General features: G+C 32.5%; 5 protein-coding genes across 6 annotated transcripts in view; all 5 read right to left on the minus strand.

The window, feature by feature from the left end:
• LOC144574374 (glutathione S-transferase U10-like) overlaps positions 1 to 6,182 on the minus strand; it is a 46,251-nt gene extending 40,069 nt beyond the window's left edge. Inside the window, exon 1 of the mRNA XM_078324329.1 lies at positions 6,130 to 6,182. The gene's annotated coding sequence lies outside the window, so the exon portion shown is untranslated. The remainder of the gene's footprint in view (positions 1 to 6,129) is intronic.
• LOC144574373 (glutathione S-transferase U10-like) lies at positions 5,074 to 6,133 on the minus strand. Its single transcript, XM_078324328.1, has 2 exons — positions 5,806 to 6,133; positions 5,074 to 5,513 (listed from the first exon to the last, which is right to left on the minus strand). Exons 1-2 carry the CDS (start codon positions 6,121 to 6,123, stop codon positions 5,178 to 5,180), a joined length of 654 nt encoding a protein of 217 aa, XP_078180454.1. The 5' UTR covers positions 6,124 to 6,133; the 3' UTR covers positions 5,074 to 5,177.
• A 3,337-nt stretch (positions 6,183 to 9,519) lies between the features above and the next one.
• LOC144573737 (uncharacterized) lies at positions 9,520 to 11,249 on the minus strand. Its single transcript, XM_078323486.1, has 2 exons — positions 10,674 to 11,249; positions 9,520 to 10,374 (listed from the first exon to the last, which is right to left on the minus strand). Exons 1-2 carry the CDS (start codon positions 11,247 to 11,249, stop codon positions 9,520 to 9,522), a joined length of 1,431 nt encoding a protein of 476 aa, XP_078179612.1.
• A 4,143-nt stretch (positions 11,250 to 15,392) lies between these two features.
• LOC144574375 (glutathione S-transferase U10-like) lies at positions 15,393 to 18,534 on the minus strand. Its single transcript, XM_078324331.1, has 2 exons — positions 18,140 to 18,534; positions 15,393 to 15,833 (listed from the first exon to the last, which is right to left on the minus strand). Exons 1-2 carry the CDS (start codon positions 18,455 to 18,457, stop codon positions 15,498 to 15,500), a joined length of 654 nt encoding a protein of 217 aa, XP_078180457.1. The 5' UTR covers positions 18,458 to 18,534; the 3' UTR covers positions 15,393 to 15,497.
• LOC144574372 (glutathione S-transferase U10-like) lies at positions 15,393 to 21,124 on the minus strand. Of its 2 annotated transcripts, XM_078324327.1 has the most exons (3): positions 20,764 to 21,124; positions 20,157 to 20,513; positions 15,393 to 15,475 (listed from the first exon to the last, which is right to left on the minus strand). In XM_078324327.1, exons 1-2 carry the CDS (start codon positions 21,079 to 21,081, stop codon positions 20,178 to 20,180), a joined length of 654 nt encoding a protein of 217 aa, XP_078180453.1. In that variant the 5' UTR covers positions 21,082 to 21,124; the 3' UTR covers positions 15,393 to 15,475; positions 20,157 to 20,177. The 2 variants fall into 2 exon arrangements, with proteins under 2 accessions (XP_078180453.1, XP_078180452.1); XM_078324326.1 differs by lacking the exon at positions 15,393 to 15,475 and having other exon boundaries at positions 20,078 to 20,513; positions 20,764 to 21,123.
• Positions 21,125 to 21,344: the final 220 nt, after the last annotated feature.

Here is a 21,344-nt window from a genome sequence, read left to right on the forward strand (position 1 = left end):
GCACCATAGCCCATCTCTCTCTCTCTCTCTCTCTCTCTCTCTCTATATATATATATATATATAGATTGACTAATATGCTTTCGGTAACATATGGGTCGAAGTGCTACCGGTTCAAATTTGAAATTTCAAAATCCAAAAAGTTGATCTGAACCGTTCATCTTGTTCTCCGTATTAATATGTGCTTGGAGACCAAATTTTACATTTTTCTGAATTTTTTTACTATTTATTAAGCCACTTTGAAAATCGCTAATCCAACGGTAGCACTGTTTTGTTAAGCCACCGTTGGATCAGCGATTTTCAAAGTGACTTAATATATAGTAAAAAAATTCAGAAAAATATAAAATTTGGTCTCCAAGCACATATTAATATGGAGAACAAGATGAACGGTTCAGATCGACTTTTTGGATTTTGAAATTTGAAATTTGGACCAGTAGCACTTCGGCCGAAGTGCTACCGAAAGCATATTAGTCATTCTCTATATGAGATTGACTAATATGCTTTCGGTAGCATATGGGCCGAAGTGCTACCGGTTCAAATTTGAAATTTCAAAATCCAAAAAGTTGATCTGAACCGTTCATCTTGTTCTCCATATTAATATGTGCTTGGAGACCAAATTTTATATTTTTCTGAATTTTTTTACTATATATTAAGTCACTTTGAAAATCGCTGATCTAACGGTGGCTTAACAAAATAGTGACAGCCCTAGCTAGCCAAGCCTAATTAATCTAATTAATACAGTACTTCGATTTAGTCAACAAATGGTCAAGTCTGACGTGCGGGTTGACTGTTGTGTGCCACTTGCATATGGTGACGCAGTACTGTACTACTGTGACCAAACACTTGTACCCATCATATATTATGAGAGGGAAAAATTAATTACGATGAAAACGAGATGAGATGGTACAACAGGTGGCACATAAATCATATTATCTTAGCTCGTGTTGTTGCTGTGTTAACTATAACTATCATAGTATATATAAGGAAAAAAAGATCTGAAATATGTAAAAAGTACTATTACTTCAATAGCAGATGATAGAAATTATTAATAATTCCTTCCTTTTTAAATTTTGTTGTTGTTTTAAGACGTATACGTAGTTTACGAAATGTTCGAAGTTGAAGATTTAGTACATGTATTTGTATATTTAAAAAATCGTGTGAGAACATTTTTTGTTGTTGTTTATATTTAATACTAATACTAGTATCGTACTTGTGCGTTGCAACGGGAGCATAATATAAGATTGAATCAAATATAAAGAGACTTTTTTATTTGACATTCACACAAAATCGATATTTTTGAATGAAGATTGAGAATGAGTTAAAGATATAGAATAGTTAAAAATCCTCAAAATCTGGTGAAAGAGAAGATCGGATGGGCGCAAGACTTGTCAAACGCACTGAAATTAAGACTTGTTGAAATCTTCAAAATCGGATGTAAGAGAAGGTTTTTCAAATTAAGACTTGTCAAATCGGGTGAAAGGGAAGTGAATGGATGTGAGTAAATTGGATTTAATTGAGATGTGCCAACTAATGGACAAAATCAAAGCTTATAGATTTTTCTGATTATACTTTTCATTTATATAATATTCCGATTTGACAAGTCCAATTTTATTTAAATTAAGACTTGTCAAATAAAAATATATTCATCAAGTTTTTACTGTGATCCAAAATTTTATATATTTTTACTATTAAATTGAATTAGACGAATTATATATAATTGATTAATTAATTATATGAACCATATATTAATATGATTCAAATTAACTTCAATTTATAAGTTTCAAACATGATAGGTAATACATAATTTGCACTTTATTATAAAAAAAAATGTATTTATTATAATCGGATGAACATAAGACTTGTCAAACTAATACTTGTCAAATTGGGTGGAAGGAAATGAAAGCCAATAGATATTCTTATTATACTTTTCATTTATATAATTTCCTGATTTGACAAGTCTAATTTTATCCAAATTAAGACTTGTCAAATAAAAATATATTCATCAAGTTTTTACTGTTATCAAAAATTTTATATCGTTTGTACTATTAAATTGAAGTAGATGAATTATATATAATTAATTAATTAATTAATTAATTATATGAACCATATATTAATATTATTCAAATTAACTTCAATTTATACGGTTGAAACATTATAGGTAATACATGGTTTGCACTTTATTATAAAAAAAACTATGTACTTATTAATCTGGTACATTTATAAGGTTGAATTATGTACGGGTTTAAATATGAATCTTATAAAAATTTTATTTTATTGGTAATACATATCTGATTTGTACTTTATATAAACTTAATGTCTTCAAATGTTACACTAATTGTCATTAATCCCAAATTTAATTAGAAGAACCATGCATGTATAACTATATACATATAAAATTAATTTCAAAAAATGGTAAATCATATAGGAATATGTGATGTCTTACGTAAATTATATCTCACTAGTATTGTTCCCGTGCGTTGCAACGGGACATATTATAAGATTGAATCAAATATAAAGAGACTTTTTTATTTGACATTCACACAAAATAAAATAAAAATATTTAAATGAAAATAAAAGAGAAATGGAAAAAAGCGGAAATTCAAATAATAAATAACAATAAAAGAAACAACAACAAATGCAAAAAAAAGAATCAAATATAACATAAATAAATTTTTTTGAAGTATCATTGGGATTTAATATCTAAATTCTCCACAAAAAAGACATGTCATTAAACGATTCAGAGGAGAAATGATATGTAAAGAAACAAAATTGGAAAATATATAATTAAATGATTTAAATAAAAAATTTCTATACGTATATATTGTTGATGAATTTTTTTTTTTTTAACAATGAAAATTTCTCTACATGAAAGTTCAGATATTCTTCATTTTCTCTCCAAATCATAAAAATATGATTGTTTTTATCAGCACAAGATTTGTTATTCATCTATTCATAAAGATACAATAACCCTAAACAAAATCCGGAAAGATATGATTATTTTCATTTTCATTGTCGAAACTATAGAGGAAGAGGAGAAATGAAACGGATGAAGTGGAGAAATAAGGAAATAATTTAATTGTAAAGAGAAATAAAGAAACCAATCGCTAGGGATTTATTCAATTTTAATGTGATATACCATGTAGCAGTTTGTGTGGTGAGTATGTTATTAACTAAATTTAGACTTTTACTCATAAAATAGATGTATTTAATTAAAAGAATACAGATTATGTGATTGGAGGGTTGATATTCAATTCGAAAATTCATCTTTCAATTTTAGCAGTTGGCGGATCAGGATAACTATGTGCATAATATAAGAATGAAGATAAAGAAGGAAAAATATGTGTGTATCATATCTGCATTGAATCAAAAAAAATCAATACCGTACATACTATAATATTTTATATTATATTACTTTGTAAATCAAACAAAATTATATAGACAGCATTTCAGAAACATATTCTGAACTAAAAAAAAAAGAAAAAAAAAGAATAGTATGCTACAGAGATGTTTTCTTTAATAGAACATAATATGAACTATAAAAATATACCATTAACATGCACTTTTATATATGTTAAATTGTTAATCACTATTAAATTTTGGAGGACATTTATTTTCTGTTTGAAAATTGTAAAGTTTAAATAAATAGGCAGTGTAAGACATCACTTCTTACTAGTATGAAACAATTTAAGTTGATTTTTATATTATAAAATATATAAAATAACAGTTAGACTCAAGTCTTTTTTCTTGATTATTTGAATAATATGAACAAGGAAATATATATGACAAAGATCAAGAAATCTAAGATGTATATACATCACCAAAATATTGTAAAAAATATAATGTAACATATATTCACGTTTCGAAATTCCAAAATTCATAACAAAATAGCAATTAATCATCAGTAAATTTGTATCCCATGAAAAAATATACACTAATGTTATTCCAGTGATGATTTAACAGAGCGAAGGGAGTGTTGGTGATGGCAGCAGGGTCTTTTATTTTTTTTGATGAGAAACTGGTAGGTATTTATTATTTAAAACAGTATTCCAAACACTATTACATTGACTTAAAAGACCAAAGAAACCCCTAAAATAACTAAATGAAAATAAACAACATAATTGAAAAATACAAAGTAAACTGGGGTCCCGCCTTTTGCCATATGAATAGCGAAAAGAAAAGCTGGGTGATTTGGTAACATTCCTTCATTTTGTTTTTATTTTTCTTACTTTGAAAAATATTTTATGAAATGCACAAATAGGAATATTAATGACATTATATGTTTAAATTTATTTTCCTATACTTTTTTCATTCATTTTGTCTGTATTATATATGTTTGATAAGATAGATATAGATAATTTTCTTTTGCCGTTAGCTTATCTGATATAATTAAATATAGATTATTATTATTATTTTTTTACCTTAATGGATGATGGCCAAGTATATTATAATACTTCACCCGATTGTACATTGACAGCTCAAGCCAAGCCTAACTAAACTATTGCAGTACTTTGATTTAGTTAACAAATGGTCGATTCTGGCGTGCGGTTGACCATTGTGATGCCACATGCATATGGTGACGTAGTACTGTAACCACTAACCAAACACTTAAAAAAATGCAGAAAAAAGTTCCTTTGGCCCCTAAAACTTTTGCAAATCGTAGTACAAGGTTGTCGAACTTCTCTTTACCCAGTTGAGTAACGATGTTATAACAATGCTTTTTGTTGGTTATTTAGATAATTTACATAGTGATGACATCAAAATTAGTACAATTTTATAAATTTATATTCTGAAAAAAATCAAATGAAATATATTGTACAACAAATAAATTAATAACATACGATATTAGCCTGGATTGTTGATGTGTCGTGCAACCAAGTCGATCGTCAGTTCTTTAAGAAAACAAATCATGTCCTCACATTCAGAATAAGTGTTTATCAATCTTTATAGTTGGCATTCCCCATTGATGTGCCAACTAAAATGAACTAACACTCGAAGATAAAAAAGTATTTAATTCGGGATGTAATTAAGTCTATTATTTTTTTGCTTGTGAGATATGGATTTTGGTTAAGAGTATAATTTCCAAAGAAAAAAACTCTTTTATTCATTACAAAACACAAGAACAGATTATTTGGTAATATTCCTGTAGCAAAATAAACAACTACTCATCAATCGAACTAAAGTCATGCATGCGCATACTGACTCAGCATCAGTTCTGTATCCTTAACTACAGCAAGCTCTGCATAAGCATCAATTAAGGAGCACAAGAGTGGCGTGCGCTCCTTATCCAACAACTTCATGCCGGAAAGCATTTGCTCGAGAAGTTGGGATCCGGTCTTAAACCGCCCGAGGATTACATCCAACAGGCCAGGCTCCTCCCCATGGATGAACGGGCCGTGCACGTGGACGTCCTTGTTAATGCCGTCTTCTAGAGTTTTAAGGTGGCCAAGAAATTCTTCAACTGCTTTATTCTGTGCCTCTCCCTCAGTTGATCTAATGGTGTAGACTACCGGCACCATCTGGTATTATCAATTAAGATCAGGAAATTTAATTTGTCATATCTTTTGTTCTTTTAGGTGAAAGATCCAAAATATAGTTTAGTAAAATTGTAAAAAATTTAAAAAACACAAATCTGAATAGTTTAACAAAACGGTACATGTTTTAACTAAAACAAAAGATCTCTGAGGAAAGGGACACTAATTGAGTCTCTTTTATTCTTCTGATAATTAGAAAGTATCTTATTTATTTGAAGAGAAAGAAAAATCTAATTAAATCCGAATCAAACTCTTGAATAAATTGCTATTGTATTACCTTTTGGTATATAAAATCAGCCCAAAACCGAACTTTGGATCTCAAGTAAGGATCTTGGGGCAATAAAGGATGCTCCTTCCATGTCTCATCCACATATTGCAATATAACCAGTGATTCAGGGATTGGTTTCCCGTCGACCACTAGAATCGGCACTTTCTTGTGCACCGGGTGCAGCTCGAGAAACTCTTCACTCTTGTTCTTCAGATCAACTTCAACATAGTCATACGCCACGCCTTTAAGTCGGAGAGCGTGTTGCACCATGATGCAGTAGCCGCTGGCTGCAATTCCAAAAAGTTTGACATTCTTAGGTGTTGCCATGTTTACTGAACTTCTCTCTGTTTTTTTTATTTTTTTTATTCGAGGTTACAGAACTTTTTGGATGGTTTGCCTTGGTCTGGAGGAAGCAGCCGTTTTATAAAGAGTTGTTAGCTTCATTTAGTGAATAAATAACGGAAATTAGTGTTTTGGGTCAAATCAAAAGGTTAATTTAATTGTACTTCTTTCTCAAGCCAGGACTATGTCGAAGTTATACTTGTTTCTCAAGCCTAGTGATACTAGTAGTACTATTTATTTTATCTGATTGTCAAATCAATATTATATTTGATAAGACGGATATGAATAAAAAAAGTTCTCATTAACTTATCAGTATCAGATGGGCATAAATAGATCTATCGGTGATGGTATAAATAGATCTATCGGTGATGGTAATGATACCTCTTTCTGGTTAGACAGATGGGCAGGAGACTGTGCATTATATTGCTTATATCCAAATCTGTTTAGAATTACAAATGATCCCCTTGTTTTTGTATCTAGGGCTTTTAGCCATACTACCCTAACAATCAGGTTCAATAGACAACTAACTGGTATCATGCTAACTGAATGGAACCATTTGCAATCTACAATATCTTATTTTATTGTCTTCTCTGATATAACCAAACCTGATAGTATCCACTGGAGATGGCACTCTTCTGGCAACTTTTCAGTCCATTCCTTGTATACTTGGTTAGAATATGATGGTATGAAAAATACCACTCATACAACCATATGGAAATCTGTCACACCCCCGATCAGGAGGTGCAACGATGTAGCTGCGTCTATTTATCATTCAATTTACTCAACAAAAGGCATGGATCTTTTTATGCATTGCCAATAGCATCCATTATTTTTGTCACATCCCAATTTATTTACAATAATTATCTGACATTTTATAGTGGATGATGCTAGAGATATATTCTCTGCACCCTGTCAGATATAATAAACCCAAATCCCATACCTTTAGGTGGCCCTGCTGTCAATTACCCGGAAGCGCTCTTTATCTTTGTATAATAAACCTGTAACCCACAAGGGGAAACGAGTGAGAAATAATAAATTATTTCTCAGTGCTGATTGCCACTCAGATTATTGGATTCGAAGGAAATCCATATTCATAATGAAATCACCGCACGAGAAATTTTCAGTTCAGTTCTATAATGACGAATGCAAATGCTCAATAACATTATCCAATTGAACAACAAAAATATTATAAATAAATCAGAACTGTAAGAATCTTATCAGAATAAATAGTTTGGGTCAAAATCTTTTAATACTTTAAGTATGGTAACGTTTGAGACTTAATCTGTATAACCACTAAGTCTGGTAACGTTTGGTTTCTTAACTTTATAATTTCTAGTCTGGTAACACTGATAAATACTATAACATGTATCTGTCGTGTCAGGGCTTATACCGTTTTAACTATCTTGACACCTGATTAACGGAAACAATACGAAATCAATATCACAATACTGTCAGTATCGGAAAGAAAATCAATGATAAGACAGTTACCACAGTTCATTAGTCTTACAGTCACAATTCACATTTATTCAATATCCCCTATCCAACCGGTACTGGATTCAGTTGGGGCCATTCACCATATGCGCATAAGGGTCCTGGAGTAAAGTCTAGTAGCTAGCTAGACTTTACTATATATTAATCATTTTTCTCCACTATATGAAGGTTCAAGGATTACAGTATTTCATATTCATTCAATTCAATCACTGTGGTCTTGATCAATCATTTACAATAAGAATCAACCAATCAAAAAACAATATCAACATGATAGTCAATAGACTTACCTGTAATTCAGTTTCAGTTGTATTGGGCTATGCATATGATTCAACAGTTCAATCAATGCAGTCAATCAAATATTCAAAATGCACAGCGAGTTACGATTTAATTCCTAGTTATGAATCTCAGACTAATCCAATAACCTCGCACCTGTTAACGTAGGGCACAATGTGACTTTAAATCAAGTTCATCGTTCCTCAAGTGTATCATATAGCTTACTCAATTCATATGCCAAGTTCATAGCTACCTTTAAAAAGAAACATAAATTCGATTCGGAGTTAGTAACTTAATTTCCAAGGAAATCATAAAAGAGATGGAATAAAGTTCAGGATATGGTTCATAATATGTATATGATAACTACCCATACCAGTTTATAAAAGAAGTGTTGATACTACGGATAACAATATTGAGCAGGTAAATAATTAAGCTCATCAAGACATAGATACAAACAAGGAAATATATATTATTGAAGTTCTTTTATAAACTTTCCCTTAATCCCCTTTTTAAAATCAATATTTAACCTTAAAAGTCGTTATTCATACATATGCACACTTTATTTATATTTCACATAAATCATAATTTCATCATATAATAATTTCATGAGACATACTGTATAGAATTAAGTAAAACATGATAACTAGTTTTATATACACAATTTAGTACACGGTAATATGAAGCTAGATGATGATACTTTAACATAGTTAGCTTACTTGCAAAGTACAATCAATAATTTACATGATATATAATTTAAATGATAGTCAATATGCGTCTTTTACATTAATATATTTCTTTCTTTAAATAATACTCAGAGAACTAGTTAAATATTATTCATTCATGTAACACAACTATATATGAGTAACTTTTTCCTTTTAATAAAATTTAAATAAGAAAAGATGAAGGTATATATTTTATTTCCTAACAAAACAATTCGGTTACCATATTAATATATTACTCACTCATACATTCACTCAATTATATTATCTTCATACAGCTTTTCTACGGTTTAGAAATGACACTAATACATTTGGTTGTGTTTTTGGTTCTATGTTTAAATTAACAATATACAACTTCACATGAACAACTCTTCTATATATAGATCATCAATTCCAAACCAAACCACTATAGGCAACCCAAACCAAGAGAGGGAAGTATACACAATGGTTAACGGGTTTAGACCCAATAAGAGGTAAAGAGAGGCAAGAGTGGAGTACCAAAAGTTTCACCGATATGAACTGACAACAAGCTTATATATCCTTCGAGAGTAAAACACGTGTGCAATGGAACTCCAGTTTCAAATTTGCAAAACCCTAGTTCAGATGAGGTGGAGAATCATAAGAAGAGGGAGAGGGAAAATGCTATATGCATGTGCTATTGTATTGTCCGTGTGAAAGAAGAACATTTTGAAGAAAATATGGGTCTAGCCCGTATTTGATTCATTGAAGTTTGAGTTACATTGGAGATGTAACTCCTAGAAATAAAATTACAATTTGCTCAAGATGATTGAGCTAAATAAGAAAGTGAAATTAAACAAAACTAAGTTAAAACAGTAAAGGAAAGGAAAACAGTAGCTTCACAATTTGACGTACTGCTGAACAGTAGTCGATTATTTCATCATTTTGTTATGAAATGCAATTGCATGTCGATCTCTTGCATCAATTCTGTTATGTCTTTGTTCACTTCTCCAAACGTCCTTGCACATCTTTCTCTCCATATGATGAATTGAGCAATTAAGGTGGTCGTCTTGTATTCTTTTGAAGCCCTTGTGGAGAGGATGGATGCTGTTCTTGAAGCCGAAAAGGTTGATTTTCCTGCTATCATACTTGGTTTCCCCATTTCTAGCTTATTGAATAATGCAAGGGAGTAAGGACATGCATTAAACAAGTGGTGAATTGTCTCTAGGTTGGATTTGCATAGCACACATCTGTTTGGGATTGTCAGTCCCCTTTGGTGTAGATTATCAATTGTCAGTAGTCGATTACGCAACATGAGCCAACCAAAGACTTTCACCCTTGGTGGCACCTTCAAAGCCCACACTCTATGCACCTTGTGTTGTATTCTAGGTGTATTCTTCATCAGCAAGTATGCACTTTTTACCGTGTATTTTCCATTGCTTGTTCCTTTCCAAGAGATATCATCTTGTGCATCTGAAGATAAGAGGATCGCATGAAGCATCTGTTGTAAGGTTTGTATTTCACTGAGAGCTTCTAAAGTCAAAGGTTGTCTGAACAGTGACTGAATTGGGGTTGTGGCAGCTTCTTTTAATGTGATATTTTCATTGATTGCATGCGAGAATAGGTTTAGGAGATCATCTCTGAGTAAGCCATTTCCCCAATTATTGTTCCAAAGCATTATTTGTTGACCATTTCCTGGTATGTGTGTAAAGAAGCACTGACAGAATTGGATTGCGGGTTTTATTGCAGTTGTGAATATGGGAGATTCTGGTAGCATACCAGTTGAGTCAAGGTTCTGTTGCAGCAAAGGTTTCCACAAAGAAATTTCAGGTTTTTTCCACAGCCAATACCATTTAATCAAGAGCGCCTGATTGAAGATGGTTAAATCCATTATGCCCATTCCTCCTAATTTTTTCGGTGTACAAGCCAATTCCCAATTAGCAAGATGTATTTTTTTGGTTTGAGGGGATCGAATACCCCTTGCCATAAAAAAGATCTTCTAATTTTGTCAATTTTTTGTATTACCCAACTTGGCAACTTGAGGCATGACATAAAATAGGTAGGTAGAGATGATAATACTGAATTCAATAGTACCATCCGACCTGCTATGGATAGGTGCGCTGCCGCCCATCCGGCGAGTCGCTTGTTCATTCTATGCAGTAATGGTAGAAAGGCTGTTTTTGGCAATCTCGAATTTGATAACGGGAGGCCCAAGTATGTGAATGGGAAAGTTCCAAGTTTACAACCTATTACATTTGCAAGCTCTTGATTCGTCGCTTCCGTTCCATTTGAGACTACTAATTCTGACTTGGATAAGTTTACTGATAAGCCAGAGAGTCTTTGGAATACTGTGAGCATCACTTGTAGTGCTTGGAGCTGTTGGATTTCGGGTTTCACAAAGAAAAGAGCATCGTCGGCATATAGTAGACAAGGTGACATTCCTTCAAAAGCTAGTTTGATCGCTCCTGAATTTGCAAGTTTCTGAGAGTATCTCGCAAGAAAATCTATAGCTAAGATGAAGAGAAGAGGGGACAGCGGGTCTCCTTGACGTACCCCTCGTTTCAAGATTATTTTACGTCCTAGTAACCCATTAATCATGATTTGAGAGGAGCCCGTCAGGATTGCATTTCGGATCCAAGCTATATATTTCAGTGGGAAGCCTTGATTCATCATTACCTCTGTTATAAAATGCCAACTCACCGTGTCGAAGGCTTTGGTGAAATCTGCCTTAAATAATGCAAGAGGGAGTTTGTATTTCTTTGCCGTGTGTAGTGCCTGTTGAGCGTATATGTAACTTTCTGAAATTTGCCGTGTGAAAGAAGAACATAGCTAAAGTCGGTAAAGAGAGCAAGCAGCTCATTCATTTGATTTTCAATAGTGCTGGTGCAAAGTGATTTTGCCACGTGCACAGTGAGAGAGAGAGATATGGTGGTGGGGATTGGGCAAAGAAGAAAATAGAAGAGACAGGAATAGTCTCCTGTGGGTCCCATTTGCCTATATAAAAAAAAAATTTCGTTTTACATATTTCACCTTTACATTTTTCCATTTTGTACATGAGTCCAAAAGTAAATAAAATAACACATTATATATATATATTACATAATGTTACAAAATCCAAAATCCCCCTTAAGATAAAATTTTTTATGTGGTTAGTTAAGGAGAGAAAAATCTTAACTAAGGACAATTTAATTAGAAAGGGATGGACAGGTGACCAATCTTGTAAATTCTGTAACTCACCAGAAATAATTGACCATTTATTTGTCACATGCCCCATTGCCTCAGCTATTTGGTCCTGGATAGCAAACCATAACTCTTTCCATTTTAATTGTGAGCATTTACATGACCTATGGCTATTAGATGCATGGATACCCCTCAAAAATAAACTACTCATTGAACTAATTAGGGTTGCAACACTCTGGACCATCTGGTTAATTAGGAACAAATTATGCTTTACTGATGCAGTGGTACCAAACTTGTCTACTATTGGTTCCAAAATTATTTCCTTAGCCTCATACTGGTGTAAATCCAGAGCAGATGATTCTTACTTTAAGCTCTCTTTAATAATACCTATGGATGTATCTCAACTGTCCCAGGCAGGTCCTCTTATAATCCTCTCGGAGACCGATACGTCTCAGGGGGAGACCTCCAGCTGGGATTCCGAGGAAGAACCCTTTCTTGGATTAGAGGGGTCGGATCTGTCAGCGTACCTAAGGGACAGGGCATATTTCGAGAACTTGGATGAATAATACCTCTCAAGGGAAAACCACAATGAGTCGACCTCCTCTCTTACCACTTCAAACCACTGATGCCGACATTTACTCAGATTATACTGTCCTATTGCTGTTATAATGTCTTGGTTATGAACTGCTGTTAGTGTTTTGATGCTGCTATATAGTAGACTACCCCTTGTTTTACTACTGTTTTGGTAATACTTTGAGATATACCCTGGTGTGTTGGGTCACCAGAGTATTGAACATTACATAGCTTAATTGCAGGGTTTATTTCTCTGCCTTTGTAAGAACAATTCGTTTCTATAAGAAACAGGTGGATGTACTCCACTTTTTCAAAAAAAAAAAAAAAAACTTATTAGTATCAGTATGTATATATCGTATTAGATAAGACGGATATGAATAAGATTTTTCTTTCTCATTAGCTAATCGAATATGAGTATGGATAATGTTTTTTTTTTTTCAAGTTTAAATCCAAAACTTATCAGAATGACTTGAAATGACGAATCCAAACTGTTAAAATGGATCCATTTCACGAACAACACAATTACATGTCAATTTTTTATTTTTTTAATTTAATTTAGTATAAAGTCAAGTGATTAAAAAAATTATAAGCTAATTTTAATACATTTTATCATTATTTTTTGGCTGCTTGACTTTATATTAAATTAATTCAAAATTTTATAAATTTAATATGTAAATGCATCACTTGTGAAGTGAATCAGTTTCAATGATTTAGATTTGTCATTTAAAATTAACTCAATAGGTTTTAGGAGTTAATTTCACCAAAGAAGTTGATGAGTTTTAAGAACACCCTAGTTCTAGTTAGAGATATATTCATATGAGAATAAAGCATTATATAATATAATTTTATTCATGATTCAATATATATAATATAACTCTAAAAATAATTAGTTTTTATTTATTTTGTTTTGAATTTTTTTTTTTTTTAAAATACAAGTAGAAATGTCATAATATCTTCTTAACCGTCTATTTAATCCGTATCATATTCCACAAGATGTGGGTAAATTTGATTTCGTTAGCTTATCTATGTCATATAGATAAAAAATTATTTTTCATTAGCTTATCATCGAATAATCCAATAGATAAGTGTTAACAGGCCTGGCCAAGCCTAAGTAATCTATTTCTGTACTTTGATTTAGTCAACAAATTATGTACTATGGATGCGGTTGACTATTGTGGTGCCAGTTGCATATGGTGACGCACGCCCCTAAAACTTGGGTACCGATTTTAACGAATTCTTATCCTCTGCATTAACTCAAAAAGGAATCTTTTGAATTGCTACATCTGGACAGTTCAATCAACTTTAAAATCATGCGGATTAAATCCGTACTAATATTAAAGACTCCCACTTTATAAACGGAGGTCTGATGAGCTCTATTTAAAATCAGACCGTTGAAATATATTAACCAAAAGATACTCGGAGTTAATGCAGACGATACGGACTGATTTTAACAGCTATCAATTTAATTACCGCATATATGAGGTGAGAGAAAAAAACAAATTTTGACTAAAATATCTTTTCATCAAAATGGAAATAATAAAATTAAAATTCCTAAACTTTTAAATTAGAAAGTTATTCTGCTAACATTAAAAGTTGTATTCTAAATAGATAAATAAACAATAATTACCGAATATCATTCAAATAATAAAATTAAGAATTACAACTATTATACATAAAAACATACTATCAGTTCCAAGCATAGAATATTCAAATAAAAGAATTAAGAATTACAACTATTATACATAAAAATATAATATCAGTTCCATAGCATAGAAGATCCATGGAACTATAATATGCAAGGTTCTAAATAGCGATTATAGCGGCATAGCGGGGAGACCAAAAAAAAAAGCTATTGCGAATAGCGTAGCTATAGCGGAAGCTATCACACATAGCGATTTTTCCTTTTCAAACTTTATATTCTATATTTCTACTAATTATCAACATAATCAATATTAGAGAATTGATGTAACAACTAAATGACAACTAATCTAAGTCTATACTTTTTATCAATTACGCAAATAAGAATGAAAAAAAATCTAAAAGGTAACATTATTTAATAGTTTATACTTCATGGTATTACATATTATAATAGACAAAGAGCAATTAATTTTATAAGGTAAATGAAGTCAATATACATATTTAAACATTTTATAATTATAATAATAATCAAAATCAGCTTTCAATTGAAACGAACGATAATAATTTTACAAACGAATACTATAAAAAGAGTAATCAAAATGAATAATTAGTATTTGAATATTTCTCGATATAGAATGATAGAATAAATCACAAATAAAAATAGAAGCATATAGTTTGGTTTAGTATACTTATCGTAGAAGACCATGTAGCATTAGAAATAAGAATAGAAGTACAGAAGTTCATATAAATTGAAAAAAAAAAAACCATGTAGCATAGCGGTAGCTATAGCGGGTCTCATATAGCGGTAATAGCGGTCAGCTATTATAGCTATAGCGGTCGTAGCTGAGTTAGCGCAATTTTATCTCATAGCTTAGCGTTTATGGTCCGGAAAAGCTATAGCGCCGCTATAGCTAGCTATTTAGAAGCCTGATAATATGTGATGAATAGACATTTATTAATGCCATACAATTCAAACTATAAAATTTACATAAAACATAACATAAAATTTAGAAAATATAAAATAATCTGAAAAGCATGCCATCTAAAGAAAAAAATCACTACTAAAAATTTAATTTTAAGTGAATCTTCACGAGTTTCATACTAGAAATTGAGTAATTCAAGTTTTTCGACCTTGTATTCAAATGAAATTGCCGAATCATCGATATTTAGGTGCAGTGCATGCCTGCAAAACGCGTCAGAGCTGTATCAAATCCGTATCCACAAGTGTCTGAAACGTATCTCTATGAGTCAATTCGTATCGAAGACCAGATCGAATGGTATGTTATACAACACATATGCGGATACGCCAGCTGGTGTATCGTATAAGTATCGGCCGCGTATCTGTATCCGTATCTGATACGCTCCAGACACGGTACAGGTCCCATATGGAGTATTCGACTAACGAGTAACATAGATGTATCATTTTACAAAGAAACAAACTCTTTTATTCATCACAAAACACAAGAACAGATTATTTGCTAATACTACTGTAGAAAAAGAAACAACTAATCATCAATAGAACTGAAGTCATGCATGTGCATACTGGCTCAGCATCAGTTCTGTGTCCTTAACTACAGCAAGCTTTGCATAAGCATCCATGTAGGAGCACAAGAGCGGAATGTGCTCCGTATCCAACAGCTTCACGCCGGCAAGCCTTTGCTCGAGATGTTGGCACCCGGTCTTACACTGCCCGAGGATTACATCCAACAGGCCGGCCTCCTCCCCATGGATGAACGGACCATGCACGTGGACATCCTTGTTGATGCCATTTTCTAGAGTTTTAAGCTGGCCAAGAAATTCTTCAATTGCTTTATTTTGTGCCTCCCCCTCAGTTGATTTAATGACGGAGACTACCGGCACCATCTGGGGTATTATCAATTAGGATGAGGAAATTTAATTTGTCATATCTTTTGTTCTTTTAGGCAAAAGATCCAAAATAGTTTAGTAAAATTGTAGAAAAAAAAAACACACACACAAGTCTTGATAGTTTAACAAAAAAAGGTACTGGTTTGGAATAAAACAACAAGATCTCTGAGGAAAGGGACACTATTTGAGTCTCTTTTACCCTGATCGGAATGCCAATTCTCTGTCTAAAACACAAAATAGAATTGACGTCGTTTGAAATTTTCTGATCAGAATCCAATCAGTGGCGGGAAACGATTTCACTCCCCGCGATTTGGAGGGAAATTTTTGCCCCAAAATTTTCCCGTGAAAATTGATGAGATTCGGTGGGAATTCATTCCGCTAAAAACTGGGGCTTTTTTTTCCAGCACTGCCCTCTTTTTGCTTCTTATATATCATCTGAGCGTGTGGTTCTTCTATAAGTGAGTTGTTCTTCTTCTACCAGCTTCCGGTAACATTCAAGGAGGAAAAAGGAAAGTCATACGAGGTTGGTCAAAGAGTAATGGGTTCTTGATTTGACAAAAGGTTAGGTGATTATTTTGCAGTAGAAGGATGGTATTTTTTTGGATAGTGATGTCATCTTTTTGTTAATATATAGATGGTATATACTTAATTAAATAGTTGTGAACTCCTTAAATACTTTAGAATATTGTATTTTGTTAATACAATATGGGTGCTAGTTACTGCTATTATGTATTTAGGCTGAATGATGCATACTGCTTAAGTACTTTTGATGGCTTTATTTTTATTAATTTAAGTTAATGGTATACTTCTTTTTTAGTATACTGCTACATTCATTTTTATATGCTTCATTAAAGGCTTGAAATCTGAAAACTGCATGTAAGGACTGGTTCCTTTATGGTACTACAAGGCAAGGTCTGGTACAAAATACCCAATATGACCAAAATACCCCTCAGCTGATAACAGAAGAAAGCATGGGTCTGATACTCTGATTTGCTATGTTGATGGGTCATGTTCAACAGCAGGGCAATAACCCTCCTCATAGATCAATAACTTTTTAATTGAACTTAATTTAAAACCTCAACATTGCAAGTTGTTGCCAAAAGAGAGGCTGATGAAGCTTGGGAAGGTTGAAACCATATATCTCATTTGGAGTCTGTAGCAGTTCTTTTGTTAATTAGGGATATGTAATTTTTTGTTTCATCTTTAATGAAACAGGTATTACTTACTACATTTTCCCAAAAAAAAAAAAGATTTTAGTTTGTTCTTGTACTTCCAAAATTTTCTATTATAGGTTTGTCAGGCAACAAATTATTAGTTAGTAAATTCAGGTCATGATTTCAAGATACAGCATGATAGATTAACTATTTCAAGATTACATGATAAATTGTTAATCATTTGAAGACTTTGCCATGCCACTTTGGTTGGAAATTGATTAACTATTTTTCTTTTTTCTCTTAAGATTGCAGGGGAAAATAAGGCTTCAGATGGCACATGGCACACTTATTAGCAAATATGAGTAGGATGAAATTATGGGATAGAACTGGGGTCACTCGTTCAAGTTTCTAGCTTTTTATTTCAAAACTCTGATGTATTGGGCCCACGGGCATGTAAGTAACAAAAAAAAATTAATTTAAGTTATATGAGATGTTCTATTTTGCTGAGTTAGACAAGATGTTGATCCTATATTAATATTATTAACACTCAACTTTGATGTTGGCATCAAGTACTCTTATTGAAGTATTTATTTCTAAATTCCCTTCAGTTCTCTTGTAAATATGGTACAAAAGGGTTTGGTTGGTTATATCAGTTTTTCTGGTACAAAGGGTGTTATGTAACATTTGCAACAAGAGGTTTGGATGTATCAGTATTTATGTGACCCGTACACAGATTAACGAAAGCAGATAAGACCAGTACATATATTTTAACTAAGCATAAAATTATTTCAGCAAAAGAAATACTTAAGCAAGAACAAGAATAAAAGTGTCATTTTCATTTAAAGTGAAATCATTTTCTTCTATTATATAAACTTTTCAATCAAAAACTAGAAAGGAATTCAATTCTTTTCTATTTTTATTCCGATTAACAAAATTCAATTAGAAATCATGTCTATTGAATACTATTGAATTAAAATCAATTATTTTCCAACAAATATACCCTTCCGATCACACTGTTATTCTTCTGATAATTAGAAAGTATAGTATTTATTTGAAGAGAAAGAAAATCTATTTAAATCCGAATCAAACTCTTGCTAAATTTTTTTTTTTTTGGAAGGTTCACTCTTGCTAAAATTATTATTGTATTACCTTTTGGTAGATAAAATCAGCCCAAAACCGAACTTTGGATCTCAAGTACGGATCTTGGGGCAACAAAGGCTGCTCCTTCCATGTCTCATCCACATATTGCATTATAACTAGTGATTCAGGGATTGGTTTCCCGTCGACCACTAGAATCGGCACTTTCTTGTGCACCGGGTGCAGCTTGAGAAACTCTTCACTCTTGTTCTTCAGATCAACTTCGACATAGTCGTACGCCACCCCTTTAAGTTGGAGCGCGTGGTGCACCATGGTGCAGTTGCCGCTTTTTGCAGCTCCAAAAAGTTTGACCTCCTTTGGGATTGCCATGTTTAGGGAAATTCTCTCTCTCTCTCTCTTTTTACTTTAATTGAAGGTTGAAGAACTTTTGGATGATTAGCCTTGGTCTGGAGGAAGGAGCCGTTTTATAGAGTTATTAGTTTTCATTTAGTGAATAAATAATGGGAATTAGTGCTTTGGGTGAAAAAAGTCAATCCAAGTGTACTTCTTTCTCAAGCCAGGTTTAATAGAACAATGATTGGCTTGGAAAATCCGCCGAGTCGGAACAGTATCTGTTGGGTCCAAGCTGATATTTATAATTTCTCGCCCGTGCATTTTTTCCGACAAAAATCTGTTGAAAGACTCGGCCGATTCAACCGATTTTCGGTCCGAGTTAGACCGATTCTTCGCTTATGAACCGATTTTCGGTCTCTCTTCTCACTCTCCGCCATATTTCTTCTTTCTCTGTCGGAGCTGATCTCCTTTTCTTTTTTCTTTTTTTTCTTTCCAATTTTTATTGAGACTGTCGAAGAAGAAAGCTCTTCTTTTTTTCATTTAGATTTGGTGTACGTGCACCATTGAAAATTATTGTGTGGGCCAGGCTCAAATAATAATATATACGAGAGATAAGGCGGATTGAAAACTTGGATGACAGCTGCTTTTCACTTTTTATTCTCCTCTCCATTTTAATTTTCATTGGACCATCTATTTTCACAATTTTTACCTTCTTTTGTTTCTTTTTCTTCCTTTATTTGTTTTATATATATATATATATATATATATATATATATTTTTAAGGATCAACGGTATAGTTCAATTTTAACTTCGGGTGAGAATTTTTCTATTTCACTTAGTATTTTTAATTATTTTCTGGATGAAGAATTTGAAAAATAAAACTAATGACTAATTGAGATAGTAGAAAAATTATACATGCATATGGAATATAATTTTTGAAAAATACTTTTTTACCATTTTGCTCGATTTTTTTTATTACAAAATAAGGCTTTGCCAAAAAATTTCGAGTTTCTGATTTGATTTGGCTAATTCCTATCAATTTATCCGATTTTGATTTTTAAAGCCATTTTATTAAGTCAAGTCTAGCGATATCAATAGTACCATTTTATCTATATTTGATATTCAATAAAACGGGTATGAATAATTTTTTTTTTCATTAATTATTGAGTATGGGCACGAGTAATTTTTTTCATTAACTTAACAGCTAAATATACAGATAAAAATTATTCGCACTTGTTACTTTCGATGGTAATTTTAAATAATAAAATTATATATATCACTTACATTCTTTTTGGTGACATTGAATTACATCCTACATTTTCAAATTTCAAACAGTCAATCCAAACCGTTCAATATGATGGATATATTAAAATGTGATTGCAAATCAAATTTTATATTTGAATTTTTTTTTTTTACTAAAACACTTGATCTAAAAATAGTGATTTTTTAAGAGAGTAAAAATTCCAAAAAAAAATAAAAAATTTGATCTCCAAATATATTTTCATATGATAATAATGTTAAGCGGTTCGGATCGACTATTTAAATTTTAAAAACAGAGATATGAATCAAATGCACGAAACGATCCGCGTATTGCATATTACAATAGCCTCACTCATTTGGTATTTAGGTAAAGATTTTGGTTAAGAGTATCATATTCAAATAAACAAACTCATTTATTCATCACAAAACACAAGAACATATTATTTACTAATATTACTGTAGAAAAAGAAACAACTAATCATCAATCGAACTAAAGTCACGCATGCACATATTGACTCAGCATTAATTCTGTGTCCTTAACCACAGCAAGCTCTACATAAGCATCCATGTAGGAGCACAAGAGCGGGGTGTTCTCCTTATCCAACAGCTTCACGCCGGCAAGCATTTGCTCGAGATGCTGGAAACCGATCTTAAACGGCCCCAGGATTACATCCAACAGGCCGGGCTCCTCCCCATGGATGAACGGGCCGTGCACGTGGACATCCTTGTTAATTCCGTCTTCTAGAGTTTTGAAGTAGCCATGAAATTCTTCAACTGCTTTCTTCTGTGTCTCCACCTCGGTTGATCTAATGGCGTACATTACTGGCACTATCTGTGGCATCATTAATCAGGATCAGGAAATTTAATTCGCCGTATCTTTTGTTTTTTTCTTAGGTGAAAGATCCAATACTTTTTAGTAAGATTATAATTAAATTCAGAAGGTAAAAGAAACACAAATTAACCTATGAGGAAGGGACACTCAGTTCTCTTTTATTCTTCTGATAATTATATAGAATCAGTTTTATAAAGAAAAATCTAATTAAATTCAAATTAAACTCTTGTTAAAGTTGGAATTGTATTACCTTTTGGTAGATAAAATCAGCCCAAAACCGCACTTTGGATCTCAAGTAAGGATCTTGGGGCAGTAAAGGAGGCTCCTTCCATGTCTCATCCACATATTGCAATATAACTAGTGATTCGGGGATCGGTTTCCCGTCGACCACTAGAATCGGCACTTTCTTGTGCACCGGGTGCAGCTTGAGAAACTCTTCACTCTTGTTCTTCAAATCAACTTCCACATAGTCGTATGCTACACCTTTAAGTCGGAGCGCGTGGTGCACCAAGGTGCAGAAGCCGCTCATTGCATTTCCAAAAAGTTTGACCTCCTTTGGTATTGCCATGTTTACAGAACTTAATTCTCTGTGTTTTACTTTTCAGAACTTCTTGGATGCCTTGTCTGGAGGAAGTAGCCATTTTATAGAGAGCTATTAGCTTATTTCTCAAGCCAGGACTAATAGATCAATGATTGTACTTGTTTCTCAAGCCAAATATAGTGATATACTAGTGGTACCATTTTATCTGTTTGTCAAATCTATTTAATTTTCGATAAAGACTGATATAAATAACGTCAATTACTTTGTGGAGAACCGCCAGACTAGACCAT

The sequence above is a fragment of the Carex rostrata genome, chromosome 22 (assembly GCF_964058835.1).
Source record: "Carex rostrata chromosome 22, lpCarRost1.2, whole genome shotgun sequence".
NCBI classification, from domain to species: domain Eukaryota; kingdom Viridiplantae; phylum Streptophyta; class Magnoliopsida; order Poales; family Cyperaceae; genus Carex; species Carex rostrata.